The 20,301-nt window shown below is 46.2% G+C and overlaps 2 protein-coding genes and 1 pseudogene across 2 annotated transcripts; 2 read left to right on the plus strand and 1 right to left on the minus strand.

The window, feature by feature from the left end:
• Positions 1-1,774: 1,774 nt before the first annotated feature.
• Positions 1,775-3,508, plus strand: Znf599 (zinc finger protein 599). The gene is given in 3 exon segments (XM_040735442.1): positions 1,775-1,868; positions 2,557-3,066; positions 3,069-3,508. Coding segments are annotated over 3 exon segments (1,044 nt in total).
• Positions 3,509-6,017: 2,509 nt separating this feature from the next.
• LOC110343026 (translation machinery-associated protein 7-like) lies at positions 6,018-6,200 on the minus strand. Its single transcript, XM_040735443.1, has one exon. It carries the CDS (start codon positions 6,198-6,200, stop codon positions 6,018-6,020), a length of 183 nt encoding a protein of 60 aa, XP_040591377.1.
• Positions 6,199-19,615, plus strand: LOC101830096 (annotated as a pseudogene).
• The last annotated feature ends 686 nt before the right edge of the window (positions 19,616-20,301 follow it).

A 20,301-nucleotide genomic window follows, 5' to 3' on the forward strand; every position in this document is an offset into this window, starting at 1 on the left:
GCAAGCTAAAGCAGACGCGAGGTCTTTTACTTCCAGTTCGCCTTAGCTGTGAACTGTCTTGCTCCTAACAGAGACCTTATTGCTCCTAACCGGAGAACTTATTGCTCCTTTCTGCCATGTGGGATTTTCCAGTGATTTTGCTGTGGCTACCTCAGCCAGATTTCTGTCCGTAAGTCTTCACAATTGGCAGGATGTATTTAGCTGAAAGCGAAGGAGTCTCTCGTCATACTAGATTCATCCTGTAAGCGAGGCGTATGATGCCACCCGCTTAGATGCCCAGCGGTGTGGCTGGCTGCTGCGTGTAGCAGCAACACCGTTCTCCTGCCATCTTCCTTCCTGGCTGTCCTTGGTAGGAGTGCAGGATGACGCAGGACCAGCCGGAGCAGTAGGCGAACCCCAAACAGCTGTCGGGTAGACGCCCTTCCTCACTTTGAGGGTCCCCTGTTTCTCACTGATCCTTAAATACCACAGTTACACCAGGCCTTGGAAACCCAAGTGTTGGGTGCTTGTGGCCAGAAGCATGCTTTATTATATCTGGGTTTGAGACCAGGCGGTGCTAGGGAAGTGTGTGCTCTCCAAGCAGGCGGGGCTCTTCCGCCCCAGACCGACAAGAGAGCGCCTCGAGAGGCAGGGGCGTGTCTCCCTCCCTGGTCTCCCTGACAGTGTGCTAATACACACGCACAGTTAACGTGAGTTTCTAATTCTCCCCTTGCCTACAAATGCTGCTCTGTGTAATCTCTCATGTCAAGGCATCGCGTTCCCAAGTCGGAGCTGATCCAGGAGCATTGGCAGGGAGTGTGGGCAGTGAAGAGGGGACTCTCCCAAAGAGCCTGCACAGGTAGGTGGCTGAGAGCAGCCGCAGGGCACCAGGGGGCGTGGCCGAGAGCAGCCGCAGGGCACCAGGGGGCGTGGCCGAGAGCAGCCGCGGGGCACCAGGGGGCAACTGTGCTGACCCACGGGTCTCGGTTGCTGAGATCACGCAGCTCTCACCTGTGGTCCCCTGACTTCACACGCACCCCACTCACGCTGCCCTTTTCAGACAACTCAGCTGTGTGAATGGTTGCCATGGACTTGGCTGTGCAGGTGTCTGGCCCTGTGCCGAGCTGATTTAGACACCTTTGGGTAAAGCCAGGAGTGGTGTAGCCGGATCATATGTCAATCCCGTTCCCGGCGCTTTAGAAGCCTCCAGTATGATTTCCAAAGCGGTGGCATGTAGGCCGACTTTTCTTTCCCTCCAGCCAGTTCCCAAATCACAACTTGGAGACTTGTTATTAACCATAAATGTTATGCGTGTACGGCATGCCCATCCCCTGCCTCCTCTGCATCTTGTTTGAGACTCCTCGGACTCCACCTTCCTTCTTCTTTCCAGAATTCTCTTAGTCTGGCTCTCCCACCTAACCTTATCCGTCTAATCTTGGCCTCTTAACTAAATCAACCACAGTGACATAGTCACACAGCGTAAAGGAATATTCTGCAGTGGCACTGATTTACATCTCCACCAGCAGTGCGTTGGCCCCGTCCTCACGAGCATTTGCTTTTGTTCGTAGTCTTGCTGGTGTAGCTATTCTGGTTGGGAGAGATGGGCTTATATTGCGTTAACAGATGACGTTTGGGAACCTCTCCTCCTGTAGATCCTAATGTGAAGATTTGCACAGTGTGATGTCACTGGTTTCACACAGATGCCGTTGGCCTCGTGTCTGCGCTGCTCACTTGGTCCTTCTTGACGGCAGCAGAGCCAGCATGTCTGCGCTTGTCACCCCCTTCACGCTGGCACATGCCGAATCCTGACAGTGTTTGTCCTCTGTCCCCACCTGTCTCCTGCCTCCTTCCCACAGGCCTCCCCTTCTCCACCTTTGGCTTGGCGTTCCGTATCATCAAACCTCTGTACCTCGTCCTCACTTAGTAGAGTGTCCGCCTGTCTGTGTCCCCAGACCCATCCCTCAGTTCCTCTACTTGGTAACGCTGACTCTCCCTTAGAAACAGGGTCACATGCCAGTATTTTTGTGTACCCTCTGCTGATCTCTCTGTCTAGGCCGAATTAGGTGCAGCTTCTCTCTGTTTTCATAGCATGATGATGCTTCCTTTGACCACGCTAACTGCATACATTATACCCGTCGCTTCTCCCACCTCCCCCGTTCTGGAGTCTGGAGTGACTTCTCCACTCATGGTTCTCTCCCCCCTCTCCCAGCTTTTCCTACTAGGTTTCTACTGGAAAACATTAAGAGCCTAAGCATGAACGAATGAAAAAGAATTTACAAACATGGTTTTAAGACAAGAGTGGCTGGGCGTGGTGGTGCACACCTTTAATCTCAGCACTTTCTGGAGGCAGAGGCAGGTGTATCTCTGTGAGTTCAAGGCTAGTGTGGTCTACAAAGTGAGTTTCAGGATACCAGAGCTGTTATACATAGAAATACTGTCTTAAAAAAAACAAGACAAAAGACATATTGAATGCAATAATAGCCTTCAGAGGTAATGTTTTCATCTTCTTCTGCATTGGTGCTTGTTTAGTTTTGTTTACTAATAAATAGACACCTGTTCTTGTTGGATTTCCTTTAGATGAAGAAGCAAAATCCAATGCTTGTCAGCTATTCCCAGAACAAGGATCGCAGAGGTCCTCAGAGGACTCCAAGTTAGGGCAGACCGAGCATGAAGAATCGTGCTCAGAAACACCAGCTGGAAGCAGAAGAGCAGCAGACTCCTCCAAGGAGCCGTGCCTCGGAGAGCTGAGTCATAAACACGATGTTCTGGAGACAGATGACGGTCTCTGTGTACAAGTCTCACAGGCACAAGCAACCCTACGGGATTCTGACCATGATCCCCAAAGATCAGAAAAAGAGCCTGTGGTTGAGGTAGGGAGCCTTTATCATTGTAAAGACTGTGGGAAAGTGTTTAGGACTAATTGGACCTTAGTGTGGCATTAACAGATTCATGCTGGAGGAGAGCCTTATGAATGCAGCGATTGCGGGAAACTCTGTCGTGACATGGCCGACTTTATTCGGCACGTGAGGATTCATAGTGGGGTGAGACTACAGAAGTGCGCCTTTAAACGCGGCTCTCCCCTCAGCGAGACCAGTGGATCCACACTGGAGATAAGCCCTACCTGTGCAAAGCATGTGGGAAAGCTTTCTCTCACCGTTCCACTCTGATCCAGCACAGGATGACGTGCTCCGCAGAGAAGCCTTTCCTGTGCAAAGACTGTGGCGGAGCGTTTTACTCCAGCTCCTCATGTGCCCAGCACACGAGGATCCATGCTGCAAAGAAGCTGTACGCGCACAGCCGGTGCGGGAAGTCCTTCACACACTCCTCCACTTTGGTAAAACGTAGGAGAACCCACCCTGGAGAAAAGCCCTTTGTGTGCAAAGACTGTGGCAAAGCCTTCTGTGCCAACTCATCCCTCACCCAGCACCTGAGGATCCACACCAAACACGCTAGGACCCTTAGCGGAGCAAAACCCTTGGAATGCAAAGAGTGTGAGAAAGCCTTTCGCTATAGCTCCTCCCTCATCTGACACATGAGGACTCACACCCACCGGAGAGAGGCCTTATTTTTGCAGAGTGTGGGAAGGCCTTCGCTCAACCTGCAAACTTTCTTAGGCATAGTAGGACCCACACTGGAGAGAAGCCCTTCGAATGCACCGTCTGTGAGAAGGCCTTTTATGACACCTGTGCCTTAGTTAGGCACATGAGAACTCACGCCAGAGAAAAACCCTTTGAATGCAACGAATGTGGGAAGACCTTCAGCCATAATTCATCCTTTATTCAGCACCGAAAGACTCATACCAGGGTTTAAAAGATCCGGGCCACTGTTCACCTCCGTCCACTTGAAGAAGCACACGCTAGCAAGACATCTCCCAGTGTTATGATCAGGGAAAATCTCATGGCCAGAAATAATTTAGTTTCTGGAAATTCATACTGGAGAGACACATGATTGTCATCCCTATAGCCAGTCATCACTTTTGCCATCTAAAGAATTGTAACTAAATCTTTTCATCAGCCAATCAATAGCTAAGCATTTTTCTATTTAAACACATCCTAGTATGTCAATATATTTATAATTACTGTTCCTTATAATAAAGATAATCATGCTTTTTTAATGTAGTGGACTCAAACACATGATTTGCTAATTTGTTACATACATGAATGTGCAGTACACGTGTGTTTAGCTCTTATGAACAGGAAACAGTACCATTTACAAGGCTGTATTTACAATGCAGCCACACAAATATACTGCTGAAACTTGAAGCCAGAGTAAACAACTCTCATTAAAATTCTAATTTGTTAAAGCTTCAGGGAATGTGATTGGAAAGTGTTCCTTGTGATTCAACCTCTTCCTCTTGGCTTGAAAGAGAGGGCCACGCAGTGGCATAAGGAGAAGACAGTTGTTCACACGCTTCATGGACTCCTTGCCAAATGTTGACAGCATCAAGTTTCCCTCTGTACTGGCTTGAAAACTGGAGCAGCCACATCTATATATTTATATTTTCATATAAAATGTGTGTGTGTGTTCAAACATATGGGAGATAGTGAGGTTGGCGTTGTAGTTTGAGGCTGTATTCATTAGTAGGATTTCATTTTTACCTGGTTGAAAAGTGTACTGTCTTAGGGATTCTATTTCTGTGAAGAATCACAATGACCATACCAGCTCTTATAAAGGAAAATATTTAATTGGGGCTGGCTTACAGCTTCGAAAATTTAGTGCATTATCATAAAGGCATGGCAGCACACAGACAGACATTGCTGGAGAAGGAGTTGAGAGTTCTGCATCTTTGATCTGCAGGCAGCGGAAGGAGACTGCATCACACTGGGCTTACTTGAGCGTATGAGACCACAAAGTCCACCTCTACAGTGACACACTTCCTCCAACAAGGCCACACCCACTCCAATGAGGCCACACCTCCTAAGAGTGCCACTCCCTATTGGCCAGACATTCAAATGCATGTGTCTACCGGAGGCCATTCAAACCATCACATGCGTTCAGTCTAGAATCCCATGATGATATAATACCTTAGCTGCTGTGAGAGGAAGGGGACATGGATTCAGCTGTCTGATCACTGACTTCTGCACCCCACTTTGGATTTCCCCCAGGTCTTCATTAGTGGACTGCGGGGTCTCACCTACTAGAACACCTTCCTCTTCAGACCACCAAAGCCTCTCTACTTACTGGCCATGCAGTGCGTGTGGTCTGATAACTGTGGATTGAGTTTTCTATAATTCTTTAAACAGCTTTCACGGAGTACAGCCACATATTTTCCAACAGTCACATATAGTAGCTTAACACTAACCCAAGGCGTCACAATGGAGAACACTTCACATGGTGACTGGCTTCCATTAGTTTGGCAATGTGGCTTTGGATTGATGTTGAGAGCCTTTTGGGCCCGGCTGTGAAGTTCCCACATGTTGAAGTACCTTGTAAGCTTTTAATTATTACCTGAATTAGTGGATGTGAAAACATCCGCTGGGATGTAAATTTTCAAGTCCTCTGTGACCATGAAACGAGGCATTATTCACCTGGAAAGGCATTTCTTTTTGCCTTGGAGACTGTACTCAGCTTGACTGGGGTAGCTGTGAGAACAATGTCAGTCTTTCTGAGGTACCTGTGCTATTTTTCTCCAGTGTACAAAGAACTGGCTTATAGAGCAAGTCTTTCCTTCTTACATGCACAATAATTTAAGGTTCCATATACTGATATAGAGAGTCGCCTTTAAAATCACCTTTGATGACTGCCACAGTAGAGATGTGTGTTTCTGTCAACAGTAAAGTGGAGGACATTTTTTTCATTGTATTATTCATTTTATTTTATTTTTACAAAAGTTTATTACAATGTACAACAGGCTCCAGGATGACACTTCATTCTAGCTGTAGGTGGCAAGGATGTTATAGTAGGGAATCCAGATGTTTAATAGGCTCCAGTATAATACTTCATTCTATCTGTGTGTGGCAAAGAGGCTATGGCAAGGGATCCAGATGTTTAAGTAGGAATGGAAGAGGGTCACCATGGTCTCAGGTATGAAGGACAGCTTACGTTTTCCCATATTTCTTAATTCCAGCTGTGGCCAGTGGTCCCTTCCCCACAGCCTTGGCTTTCAGCTCCTTGAGTTTCTTCTGCTCCTCTTTTTGTTTCTGCTTGAGAGCCTTATCTTCCTTGGCCTGCTTCTTGGGCTGTTTTAGGGGCTTCCTTTTGCCGCCTTCGAGGCCCGACATGACGTCCACAGACAGCCCCTTCCCGGACCAGGATCTGGAGCCAGTGGAGGGCATTTTAAGAGTGAGGAGACAGCATCATGAGAAGAAATGCATGAGTCTCCCACACTGGGAAACAGATTACCTCCCACTTCTCTATGTTCCTCCGCTCTACAAATCAAAGGGGGTGTGACACTCGGGGGACACACAAAGCAGATGAAGAGCTATTGGCTCTGGCTCCCCCTGGACACTTAACTTCATCTGGGTGGCCAAGTCGATTGATGGGGCTTCTCGTTCGTGGGAGAGGCGTCTATACAAGGCTCTGTTCCACTCCTTTCTCATCGTGCTTGTCTAACGGAATATAAGGTGATTACCATATGATAACGAATGGACAACTCCATAGGCTACATCTCTGGAGGTTCCCATGTGTATAAGTCAGAGAAACACTGCACAGGTCCAGAAATAGAGTATCACAGTCACTGACGGGCTCCTTTGTAGTTCTGTCAAGACCCTCTGTAACAGACTCAGTGTTGGGACTACCACTCTTTAGCCTTAAGGACATATGGACAGAACTCATTATTGACACTTGTCATGTTTGTCTTTATATTTTTTAAGTGCATGTCTACTGTAGAAATGAATAGACGTAATGCCATTTTTCATACGTGTATAGGACATTACCTTAATCCTGTGTGCTTCTCATTACTCTCTCAACATATCACCACGTGGGCAGCCTTTCTCCATGGTCTCCTTTTTGCTTTCATGGCTTCTTTGCTGTTGTTATTCTGTGCCCTGCACATGTCAGGAAGCATGACAATCGTCATTCTGTGGTCATGGCCGGCAGTTACTCAGGGCCCTTGAGATATACCCTATGCTCTGCTGACTTTCAGCATTCCTGCTCCAAGTTGTGATGTCACCACTGCTTGCTCGCTTTTAACAAGTTTTTAACCTTTTAAGTTTCCTGTAATTATGTGCATGTGTCCATATAGAATTTACTTCCTGTAAACTGTAACCTCTGTGAGAAAGCTCTACTTGTTTTAATGTTATAGTCAGCAAAGTGAGTCACATGAACAAAGACGTTACTGCTTGTTTATGAAACATGCACATTCTTGGGCTTACCTCACACTAACTAACACAGAAACTCTTGGTTTGGAGATTAGCAATGTATAGCAAGCTCTCCCAATGATTCTGAGGTATAACTGAAGTTCTCTACCCTGAGTGGTTATTATAGTTCAGCCCATAACAATATATAGAATACGTAAATGATGCTCGAATTTCTTTCCTTGAAATGTTTTCATGAAGCCCACTGGAAATACACTGTAATATATTTTCACCGAAAGAATGATACTCTTAGCAGGGCGTTGGCGGCACACACCTTTAATCTCAGCACTGAGAGAGGGAGGGCAGAGGCAGGTGAATCTCTGTGAGTTAGAGGCCAGACTGGTCTATAAAGTGAGTTCCAGGACAGACTCCAAAGCAATACAGAGAAATCCTGTCTCGAAAAACCAAAAAAAAAAAAAGACACTCTTAGCAGAGACCAGGACATGTTTCTCCTAGGGTTTCCAGTCTTGAAAGAGTATACTGTGGCTAAAATTAGTTTAAGAAAAATTGTACAAGAAGCAGTGGTAGAGTTGGAGAGATAGCTCAGTGGTTAAGAGCACTTGCTGGTCTTCCAGAAGATGTAAATTCAGTTCCCAGTACCCACATGGCAGCTCACCTGTAATTTCAGCCCCAACAGGTCTATCTGACTCCAAAAGACTAACCATCCTCACATGCCAATTAGCAAAATATGCTTCCTACATAGAGCTGAACATGCAAGCTAGTGATCTAAGAAATACATATTTAAAATGCTTGCTTGGTCTGTAGAATTATGATTTCTATGTTCTTCAGGTTGTTCAACTGCTGATCTGATGTCCAGCAAAATAACCCTCACTGAATGCTGCTATAGTTCTTTCATCCGATTTCTCTCTGGTTTGGCAGGCCGTACACCACCTGTGATCTCCATCCAGCTGTGCTGCACAGTGACAGCCAGCCTCACATTTCACTGACACAGTCAACAGGTCTGGTGAGATACCTGGGAATTCTTAAAGGTGGGAATTAGTTAAAACAAGAGAGAAAAGAGGGCTTTTTTCTCCCCATGTTAAAAATGAAAAATATTATGATGCACAAAGTTAGGTCTCTGTATAGTTCCACAATGGGTGGTTTGAAAATGAAACAATTAAATGAAGGGATAGTCAACTTAGCTAGGATTGACATAATGTTAATTATCATTTTGGCAATTCTTGTTTTACCCCTAAGAGAGTTGTTTGATATCAGTGCCAAATATGAAACATTGATAAGATGAAATCCTTAGAAAGACTAATGGAACTAAGAAAAATATTCACGCATAGATAGAGGAGTTTAGAGCAGAAGTTACCCCACCATGGCATTATGGAACCTGACAAGGAGCTTCCCAAGGTCATTATAAAACCAACCTCAATTTATCCAGTTACTATTCAAGAATGACCACCAGATGACATGCATCCCCAAGGCTACACAGAAACTAACTGGGATCCTATAGTAATGTTAGATTTGAGGAGATTTAAGGAAGCATTTGTTGTATATTCACCATTTGTGAAGCAGATGTTAAATTCATGGGGCACCTAAAATAGAATTATTTCAGGAGACTGGAAAGAGTTAGTTACAGCAGTATTAGAAGCTGGTCCTCAGTTACAGTGGAGAACATGATTGAGAGATGAAGCTAAGGCCATCAAACAATGAAGTAGGGTTAGAGGTTGTGAGGTTTTCTAAGATGGAATCCTTGGTGAGGGTTGTTATGCTGATGTGGATAGACAGATTACATTTGATAATCACACCTTGGCCCTATGTCATACAGAAGCTTTGAATCCTTGGGGCAAGATTTAAGAATCAGGAAACAGGACTGAGCCATTTAATAAAATTACTGATTTTTTTATAGAGATTGACTTCAAGTCAGGCAGTGGTGGCACACAGCTTTATCCCAGCACTCAGGAGGCAGAGGTAGGTGGATCTCTGTGGGTTTGAGGACAGCCTGATGTACAGAGTGAGTTCCAGAACAGCCAGGACTACACAGAGAATAAAACAACAAAAACATGATTGTCTTCAACTATAAATAGAATGGTATCAAATATAAAAGTTAGACAAATATTAATTGAATCGTCTGTTTTAAAAATGCTAATTCAGAATGTAGCTGATCAGGCCTTTAAAGGCAAGATCAGTCTATAGATGAATGGATCTGAAATACAGTTGATATTGAATCTCATGCTTATGATGGTACTTGATAGAAGTGATGTTAGATGTTGTAATTATGGCAAACCAGGTGATATAAAAAGGGATTGTAGCTAAGGCATTTCTAGGAACAATGTTTTTTCTAGGGTTATCCTAACAGAAGGTCCCAGCCTTTTGGAATATGTAGAAGGTGTGGCAAAGGCTGACACTGGACATGAATGCAGATCAACATGGGACAGTCAAGGTAACATTTGCCATCAGGAAAATGCCTTAGAGGGCCTCCAGAAGGTCCCCATGTCACATTCAACCATTCCCTGTCAGCATGAGGGAAACTCCTCCCCAAAATAATCAAACAACCTACTGCCTGTTGTGAAAAACCATACTGCTCTGGATGACACAATAGTTTTAGAAGATAAAACAGAATTTTCGGTCACTCACTACCATGGCACCCGCGCTGGTCCTTGTCTCCTTGGACCAGCTTGAATCCTTCACTGGTGGTCAGGAACTTGATCTGTTGGACAAACTCAACGACAGTGACCAGGATAGATGGACAGACAGACAAGTGCATATGGATTTGAAACTTTATTTCAAATCCAAAATATGTTTCTCTTCTAGAATAAAAAACTTTTGAATGTTGAAAAAATTATTCTGTTGCCATAGAATTGTTTTTCTTTTAAAAATTTGAAAATTGAGCTGCTGCCGTTGGAGCCTTGGCCCTGCACCTTCCTGGAGAGGTGAGTGCTGGGCTTTCTCCTGTCTCCACCCCTTCACTGGAGGCCCTTGGCTGGGGCATGTAGCCCCATCCTGCCCACTGAATCCCCAGAGACCAGGGGCCGCTGAAACCATCCAGCATCTGCCACCATCAGAGCCTTGACCCTGCACCTACTGGAAGAAGAGGATGGGAAGAAGACAGGATAAGAACACACTCAACAACAGAAACACTAATGTGACACCACCAGAGTCTCGGGGTTCTACACCAGCAAGAGCTGGACATCCAATGCAGATGAAGTAGAAGAAAATGACCTCAAAAACAACTTTATGAAGATGATAGAGGCCCTTGAAGAGAAAATGAGAAAATCCCTTAAAGAAATGGAAGAAAAGACAGACAAAAAAGGAAGAAACAGAGGAAAAGACAAACCAAAAAATGCAATAAATCAACAAGTCTCTTAAAGAAAGAAAGACAATCTTACAGGTGAAGGAAACAATTCAAACAGTCCAAGCCATGAAAACTGAAATAGAGACAATAAAGAAAACACAACTGAGGGAATGCTGGAAATAGAAAATCTGGGTAAATGGTCAGGAACTACAGATGCTGCTGTTTCTTCTTCTTCTTCTTCTTCTTCTTCTTCTTCTTCTTCTTCTTCTTCTTCTTCTTCTTCTTCTTCTTCTTCTTCTTCTTCTTCTTCTTCTTCTTCTTCTTCTTCTTCTTCTCCTTCTCCTTCTCCTTCTCCTTCTCCTTCTCCTCCTCCTCCTCCTCACCCTTCCTCCTCCTCCTCCTCCTCCTCCTCCTCCTCCTCCTCCTCCTCCTCTTCTTCTTCTTCTTCTTCTTCTTCTTCTTCTTCTTCTTCTTCTTCTTCTTCTTCTTCTTCTTCTTCTTCTTTTTTGTTTGGTTTTTTGAGACAGGGTTTCTCTGTGTAGTTTTGGAGCCTGTATATATCTCACCAATAAAATTGTCTCAGGACTGTATTGGGTATAATTGAATAATTGCGCTTCTAGTTGCCTTGTATTTCACAGCTGATTTTCTAAGACAATATTTACTCTAGATGTAGATTTTTTTTAACCCACAACTGCCAGTAAACACAGAGGCACTTTCTAGTGAAGAAAGTATCCTGGGATAGAGAAATTAATGGTTCAGTGGTTAAGAGCATTGGTTGCAACTTGCGTCACAGCCGTGGAGAATAGAAGGAGGACTCCGGATCTGGCTCAGCACTCGCCCTGGCTTCGCCCTGGAGAAGACCAAATTGATCCAGAAGGCCAAGCTGGCCAAGCAGGTCGAGCACTATGACTACGTGGCCACTTGCATGAAAGCCGTGACAGGGCAGGGCGCCCAGCTGTCCAAGGAGGAGCACGACTTGCTGTCGGTGGCCTACAAGAACGTGGTCGGGGGCCCGCAGGTCCGCCTGGAGGGTCATCTCGAGCATCCAGCAGAAGACTGACACCATCAAGGACTATTGGGAGAAAGTGGAGTCGGGGCCGGTCCTGGAATTGTTGTTTAAGTATTTAATAGCCAATGCAACTAATCCAGAGAGTAAGGTCTTCTATCTGAAGATGAAGGGAGATTATTTCCGGTAGTATGCGGTGAGGATCGGAAACAAACGATAGATAATTCACAAGAAGCGTACCCAGAGGCATTTGATACAAGCAGGAAAGAGATGCAACCTAAGCATCCAGTCCACCTGGGGGCTGGCTCTTAACTTTTCTGTATTTTACTATGAGATCCTTAATAATCCGAAGCTTGCCTGTACACTGGCCAAAACGGCTTTTGATGAGGCCATCGTGGAGCTTGATACACTGAATGAAGATTCCTGCAAAGACAGCACCCTCACCATGCAGAGACAACTTAACATCGTGGACGTCAGACAGCGCAGGAGAAGAATGTGGTGCAGCCGAGGGGGCCGAAAACCTAAGGCATCCAGGGCGCCGTCCTCCGTCCCCTCAAGAAAACCTTTCTACATCTCCATTCCTTATTCCACTTGGATTTCCTCTAGCGAGGAAGCCCATTCATGTGTATGGAATTGACTGTTTGTAGTCTGTCTACACTGCAGCTCTGGGAAACCCCACCCCTGGACTTGTGTTGTCTCGGCTCTCCTGGTGTGCACTTACTGCTGTAGAAAAGTATCAGTAGCTTCATTTCATACAAACACGAGTAACTTCCAGACACTTGTGCAGAGGACTGAAAGTGCCATTGGTGTTTAAGGAATCTGAACCAGTTCTGCAAATGGCTGTGCTTTGTATTACTGTGAAGATATGGAAACGTGGTACATTACCACTTAAAGGGATTGTAATAAAAACTTCCTGATTTCTGCATTCCCTCTCTCTGACCCTTCTTTGGGAGTTTCCTTTCAGAAGCAACTTTTCCACACTCGTATTGCACATTCCTTGTTAGCAGGGATCCAGAAGTGTTCGATTAAATGGGAAAGCTGTTAATTCAGGGAGTCTTGGGGTCACAGATCAAAGTGTCTTCTTTGTCACATGTTCTGGAGGTTACGTCTGTCTGTGACAACAAGGAATTTCCTCTATGCACTCTTCATTTGCTGCTGTTTGAGTTGACAACTTCCTTCCCAGTAAGAATTCACTTACACCTCCTGCCTTCGTAGCTCTGGCATTCACTGTGCCTTGTAATAGAAGTAGCATGTTGCTGCCAGAAAACAAGCCTTGCTTTTGAGCAAATTAAAATGCATGTCCTTTCTTGATACGCTAGAAAGGGGAAATAAAGTACACAGGGCCAGGTCTAAACTTGAGTACTTTTCCACACAGGTTTGTGTACATGTGAGAGGGTGTCTAGTTTGTCCAGTGATGTTTTTTTAGAGAGAGGGGCCCACTATGTTGTGTTTGCTGATCATTGACTGTAGTCCCAAAAAGGCCTTGTGAAAACGTCCTGCCCTATGTAACAGCAGAGCAACATAAAATAAAACTACATTATATATATATATATATATATATATATATGTATATATATGATGGGGAAGCCCTGTGTATATGTCAATAAAGCACTGTTTGCCAATAGAGAAGCAAGATAGGTGGGACTAGGAGTCCAGGAGGACTCTGCTTAGGAGAAACACACATGTAGCCCGCCAGAGGGGTAAGATGTCCGTCAGGTAAGAGAAATACTTAGATGGGTTAAATACTTAAGTCAGAGCTAGCCAGTAAGAAACAAGCAAGGCCAACAGCTTCATAATTAATATAGCATCTTGTGTGTTATTTGGGGACTACAACGAGGCAGGCAAGGAAAAGACTTCTCTCTACATATATATACATACATATGTATATATATATATATATATATATATATATATATATATGTGTGTGTGTGAAAGAGCATTGGTTGCTCTTCCAGAGGACAGGGAGTTGGTTCCCAGCACCCACACAGCACCCCACAACTGCTGTAACCCCAGTTCCAGGGGAATCCAATACCTTTTTCTGGCCATCAGGCATAAACACACATAAAGGCAAAACACTACGCATAAAACAAAAATAAATAGATCTTTTTGAGGATGGTAGACTGTATTTCATAATACCAATAAGACACATTGTGTAGATAACACAGTGTTGTCTGATGACCCGCACACAGTCATGCAGACATGGTTTCTATGGGAACCTGGGCTGCCTTAAAGCTGGAGTCTCCATCTGCTGAGGTAAAACTCCATTCTCCTCAGTCTTTTCCATCACGATTGTTGCTCTTGCGGCAGCTGTGGGCAATGAGACACGATCTCATTTCTAACTCAAGAAACCCACATGGAGTTAACTGGGAAAGGTTCCCTAAGGAGAAGGCGCAGGTCCAGGAGAGGGCTGTCACAGAGTGACAGGCGGGTGCTGAGGAGAAACGACCAGGGTGGGAAAAGGAGAGGAGTCGGGAGCAGGAAGAGGGCCGGGTTGCCCAGGACACAGGGAGAAGGAGAAGTCAGGACAGCTATCAACAATGATGCCACCTGGAACTTTCTCTTCTTTGTTACCCAAACATACCTGATCCAACGCAACTTCCTTTAAGAATTATTAGGCTGTTTTTTGTTGTTTTTCGAGATAGGGATTCTCTGTGCAACAGTCCTGACTGTCCCTGTGCTTGTAGGTCAAAGATACTCTCCTTGTTCCATGCAGGTCCTGAGGATTGAACTCAGGTGGCCAGGTTAGGGAGCAAGTGTCTTGACCTGTTGGGTCATCTCACCAGCTGCACAATTCACTTTTGGAAGGGTCACTCTACATGCATCTGAATACAAATAAGGATATAATATGAACTCCAAGATCATCGGGTGAGTGTGCTTCCAAGGTCAGACAAATCTGGTTCCCGGTGTCTTCTAATTTTACAGCACTGGAGAATGTCTGAAATAAGGTCTCTCTACTTTTCTGAAGTTGGCTGCAGTCCTTTCCACAACAATCTCCCCACCTAAGGTTTCTTTATTATGTAAACAGTATTCTGCCTGCATGTATTTCTAGAAATCTGCAACCTTGATACCTGCAAACCAAAGGAGAGTCGTGAGTCAATGGAGGGAAGGACATGCTGTCACCTGTCGTGGAAAGGTCATTTGGATCACTTTTCTGGAGGAATGGTGAGAAGTAGGTTTGGGCCTGGCCATGGTGATGCACACCTTTTACTACCATTTGAGAGGCAGAGGCAAGACGATTTTGGGTTTTGAGGCCAGCCTGTTCTACTTCCAGAACAGCCAGGACAGAGAAAAACCATCTGAAAATAAAAAAGCAAGCATGCAAACAAACAAAAAAAAGAAGTAGGTTTGTGGCCTTGTTGAATCTGAGCTGTTCTGGAGAACCCTGTGTAAAGGCGTTGACTGTATGGTTGGAGTTCAGGACACAGGATCCTATAGAAACACCTCATTTTGAGACCTAAATGGAGATAGAAGTAGAAATTATTTACATTAGGAAAGGAATTGAGCAGATGGTGGCAACAAGGACTCTCCACCGCCTCTCCCCCATCAGCTGAGGACCTGGACTCATCTGTCAGACGGAGATGGTCAGGACAAAGACAGATAATGTTAATTCAGGAGCATAGACTAGAGCTTGTGTTTGGCAGGGGACCAGGAGATACTGGCTGTGGGATGTGTATGAAAGCAGAACAGTAAAGGTTATAAGGCAGTAGGGCGGGGCCGTCCCTGTGACCTTTCACCCGGGAGAGATCCTCACGGGGGCTGCGGGATAAACTTCTGGGTTAGGGTTAGCTCCGTCTTCTTCTCAATCTTTGCCACTCTCTGTAGTGTGCTATCATTTGTGTCTCCCTGTGAACCAATATTGTTCATGATTTCTGAGTGTACCAATTGAGATTGCTCTACTTTTTAGTGGTCTGGTTGTTTTGTGTGTGGGTGTGTGAGAGAGCGTACATGCAGAAGCCACAGTGTGCACACGGATGTCAAAGACAATGTCAGGTGTCACTCCTCACCTACCGCATCTAGACAGGTCTCTCTGGTCGTCTGACCCTGGACTCCAGACAAACTTCTGGTTATTCACTAGTCTCCTCTCATCTCTGGTCAGGAGCACTGGGGTTATGAACGTATTCTGCCAAGACTGGCTTTGCATGGGTTCTGAGATTCGAACTCAGGTCCCCAGTAAGGCACAGAAGCATTCTATTCCTGGAACCTCCTTCCCAGACACTCTGTTTTCTTTAGCTGAACATCTACTCCTATATTTTCCCCACATTAAGGTTTCTTTTGTGTTATTAAGTTTTTGTTTTTGTGGCAGGATCTTTCTCTGAAGTCCTGGCTGTCCTGGAACTTGCTAGGTAGACTAGGCTATGACAAACGGTGACTGTCACTATCAGACATAGAGAATCTGATGAGCTCCCCAGGTCATCTTTGGAGTCACTATACTGCTATGGATTATAAGAAGCCAGCTGCCCTGTGATCAAGCCCAGAGGTGAGTGGCTGTGCATGTCATTTCTGTCCTGCCAGCCCCTGAACCCGCTGGCTGCTCACGTGCTATTTACCCTGAGACAGCTCCTGTCTCACAGTCTCACAAAGCTGCAGTCAGACTGGTGTGGTGGTGAGAAGTGCCTTTAATTCCTGCACTCGGGAGGCAGAGGACAGGAGGACCTCTGTGAGATCAAGGCCAGCCTGGGCTACAGAACAACAAAAGACCTGCAGTGGCTTTCCCATGCTAACCTGGCCAGTCAGTGCCAGTCTCCCTGCTCTGAGTGCCCACACATGTCACTTCTGTCACTGTCTCCCACATCCTCTGAAGATGTCACACTTCACCTGCACAGCACACAGACATGGAGACCAGAGCAGAGCTGCAGGTGTTCATTAGAATGAGCTTGACAGACAGAAGAAGGAGGGGACAGATGTCTGGATTCCAACTTCAGGAGGGAGAGAGGACAGGGCTGCAAGATGTCACACGCATCAGCCATCATTGTGAAGACTGGTATAGTGTAAGAGCATATGCTCTAATTATTTTTAGATTGTCTTCGGTAAAGTGTTGCCTGCATTCTTGGGTGAAGGTGATGGCTTGCTGGAAAAGAAAAGCACAGAGAGAGGCAGAGGTGGTCACAGACAAGGTGCAGAGCCTCACCGGGACACCCCAGTCACCCACGATGAGACTGCTCCTTGTCCTCAGTGAAGGAAACTCCCTGCAGTGACTCAGGTCTCCACAGCAGACTCTGCCCAAGGGAGCTGCAGCTCATCCACAGCTGCCAGGAGGAAGTCTGAAAAGTCACCCTAGCCAGGCAGGGATGAATTAGAGAAGGTGCTGGAAGGTATGATGGGGGGCTAGTGTGGAGAGGACACAGGATGTCTGAGTATGGGTTTTGATGGTGTCCCGTACCTGAGGACATCTGTCCCGCACATTGGTCAGTACATCCCCAGTCTGAGTGTGTTAGAAGAAACTCTTTACTGGAGAGAGCTGTGGTTTTGCAGGACCTGTCACTCAAACTAAAGTACAAACATTGTGAGGGATGCACTATTCAAAACACACATCTGTATAATCCAGGTTTGACTTAAGATGAGACAACGGGAAACAAGGAGCAGCTGTGGTGGGCAGCTGCGGGCACTCTCTGGGGGTGGGGTGTCATCTAAGCCATGCAGGGAGGTTCTGGCCTGGCTCTGAGGATCCCAGGGGAAGGAGGGCGCCATCTGAGACAGGGGAGCAGAGTCAAGGGAGATCCAGAGAAGGTGACACTGGCCAGTAGACAGAATTCAGACATCTTAGAGTAGGACTAAGGGTTCCCTACCTGTGTAGCAGCCAGAGCAAAAATCTCCTCTGTCCCTGCCTGCCCTAGTGTGTGGAGAACACGAGATTACTCATAGCATGGGAGTGTTTGCAGAACTAGCTGAGAACAGGCTGGCTGTGTACCGGCATGCTGCATTGACATGTACTAGGGTGTCTCTTGTTCATCCCCCGACACACATTACTTGTAAACGGCTTTGCACCATGTGTGCATGGGGGTGTGGGTTTAGGGAGGAAGTTACCAGAACTGTAGTATCTGAGACTTTGGTTTTCAATCCTCCCTCATTGTAGCATTCCTGGATTTTCTCAAAGGCCTCCCTTTCCGTGGCAGTTGGGTTAATCTTGCTAAGGATGGAGTTCAATGCTTCCTTGTTTCCAAGGACCAATGCTCCGAAGACTTCGTAGAAAGGGGGTGAGCAAGGATCAGAAAGTCCGTCTGTCCCCATTCTCTGAGAACACACTGGGCTGTGTGGGAAGATACTGTTGTTTCATGATTCAGAGACGTCCTGTTTATAGACTTGAGAGGAGCCAGCTACCCTTCAGTCCATCTAACAACCATTGTGAAGACCTCCCCTGTGGTGTCCCTGGGATGGAGTGTCACATGCTTTGCTCTCCTGACATCTAAGCGACTCAAAATCAGCCAATGCAAGAAGAGCTGGGGAAGCAGGGACTGGGTTCAGAGCCCTGTGCTGTGGTGGAGGCCAGGCCTGTTCTCATGTACAGGGTCCATGTGCACTGTGGTGTTGTAATCTGTGTTCCATTGCTGTGACCAAACTCCCCAGACTCGGTGCTGTATGTGGGAGAGAAGTTAACTTGGTTCATGGCAGGAGTCTTGACAGTCCCAGATAGAGAAGCCACATCTAGGCACTGCTTGCACTGTGTGAACTCATGGTGGGGGTGGGGAGGTGAGGGGAGCTGGTGGAAGTCAGTCCTAGAGCAGGGGCTCCACCTGGTTTAGAGCCACTGCCATAACTGCCTGTCAGACTTGGGGACCAAGTCTCAAGGTGGCAGTTGCTGTGCATGGCCTACCCGAGTTGAAGCCATAGCTGTCTGTCCCTCTGATACAGTGTTTGATGAATCTGAGCATCAGATCTCACAGCCAGGTGAAGGGGAGCACACCAGCCAGTGAGGGCATAGCATTGGGAGACCCTGGTTCTCAAAGTGGTCATGCTAATGGGAAATGGTGTCCTACCTCATACAGAGATGCTCCAGTGACAGACAGAGCAGGAAGTTCTAGTTTCAGGGGACACAGAGTGGTCAGGAGAGCTGCAGAGTCCACTGTGGGAGCCTGAGGCAGGTGAGTCCCCAGATTGCTGTCTGGGATCTCTTTGCTCAGAAGATAGAAACTGTGTGTGGGGGAGGGGAAGTCTCCAGCTGCTGGCTTGGGCTGCTCCATTGCCTTCCATGTGTCACGGCAGTGGACAGAAGCACAGCTGGGGGTGGGAGCAGCAGCAGGTGGTACCCTAGGTGAGCAGGCCTCACACTAGCATAGACCCAGAACACTCTGAAACAGCCTTACTGAGGCTGTGCCTTCTGAAGCCTGGGTAACCAGCTCAGATTGCCCTCTAGTCTCTCCAAGGTTCCTGTGAAGTCTTCAAAATGGCCGGTGCTGTCCCCGAGGCAATCATGCTGCACTTCTGAGGTACAAGGCCCCCGGAGCAGCAATACAGAGCAGGATAGAGGCCAATTAGGGGTCAGATTGCTCCAAACTAAAATATCTTTCTTAGTTATAAAAAAATGATCATGAGGTGCTGTAGGAGTGAACCCCACAAAGCTATCTGCCCATGAGGGCGGGGACATGTAAACTGACACAGGTAGATATAAAAAGAAGTGAAAGGAAAAGGACCCTCCCTTTTCTTCTGGAAGCCAGCCACGCTTCTAACTCCTAGCTAGTGCAACTCTCTCTCTGGTAAATAAATATATCGTTTTCCTTATAGCATTGAATATCCTCCTTATCTGGTGTCATCTGAGTGGATTGGAAGCCCACGCCTCTGTGGCATGGGCATCCCGAGGTGAGTGCTAATCGGCATTCCAGCCGCCCGGCCTCTCGCTGTGGCGGCAGCTGCATTGCACACTTGGTCCTGTTTCTCCCGAATGCCATTCCTCAGTCTTCTGCTGCCAGTCCGGACCCTGGTGCAGGAGGCCGCCATCGCTGTCTTGCTCGGAGCCGCTGCCAGCAAGGCTGCGAAGAGAACCGCGTTCCCCGCCGCGGCACCCGGGCCATTTGCTGTCCACAGCCATCTGCTGCCCACTCCCCCCTGCTGCCTGCCCGATTCCCTTGCCCCTTTGCCGTCCTGCGGCACAATCACTGACCCACTCCTTCCACGGGCTTAGCAGCCCCAAATCTGTTAGCAAAGTTTTCACAGGTTCCTTGGGGAGCATCCGATTTTCTGCTGAGAGGCAGTGTTTGGCCGTACTCCTCCGCCATCTGCTGGCCAAGCACGGTAACTACTGGTATTTTAATCCGAGACAAATCAGGAGGTGATTTTTCCAATTTAGGAATCACCAATTGGTGTAAGAACATCTAATTATAACATGGCAGGTAATTTAACACTGCAGGATTTTAGAGATTTTGTTACCAATGTGATGGCTTATGCAGTAAAAGACAATTATCATATTTTTCATATATATATGTGTGCCATGCTTGTGATTAGTGTATTAATACATGTAATCACATGGAAGAAACATGTGCATATGATTCGAAATTAGAGTCAAAAGTTCAGGAAAAAGGTGATTTAGTTACCAAAACAGATAATTTTGAATTTGATCAGAACAATCTTCGAGGCACATTTAATTCAATGTCTACTACATTTATGGCTAAGACTGAGTCTAACCAGGTGGAACTTTCCAAATTAGCAGAGTCAATTCAAAAATTAGAGTAAAAAATTCAGGAACAAGGGGATTTAGTTAAATTTGATCAGGACAATCTTCGAGGCACATTTAATTCAATGTCTACTGCATTTAAGTCTAACCAGGTGGAACTTTCCAGATTAGCAGA

The sequence above is a fragment of the Mesocricetus auratus genome, unplaced genomic scaffold (assembly GCF_017639785.1).
Source record: "Mesocricetus auratus isolate SY011 unplaced genomic scaffold, BCM_Maur_2.0 Super-Scaffold_100046, whole genome shotgun sequence".
Lineage (NCBI taxonomy): Eukaryota > Metazoa > Chordata > Mammalia > Rodentia > Cricetidae > Mesocricetus > Mesocricetus auratus.

Bases quoted from the DNA above. Each gene is read 5' to 3' on its own strand.
- LOC110343026 (XM_040735443.1), bottom strand. From the start codon at position 6,200: ATGTCGGGCCTCGAAGGCGGCAAAAGGAAGCCCCTAAAACAGCCCAAG.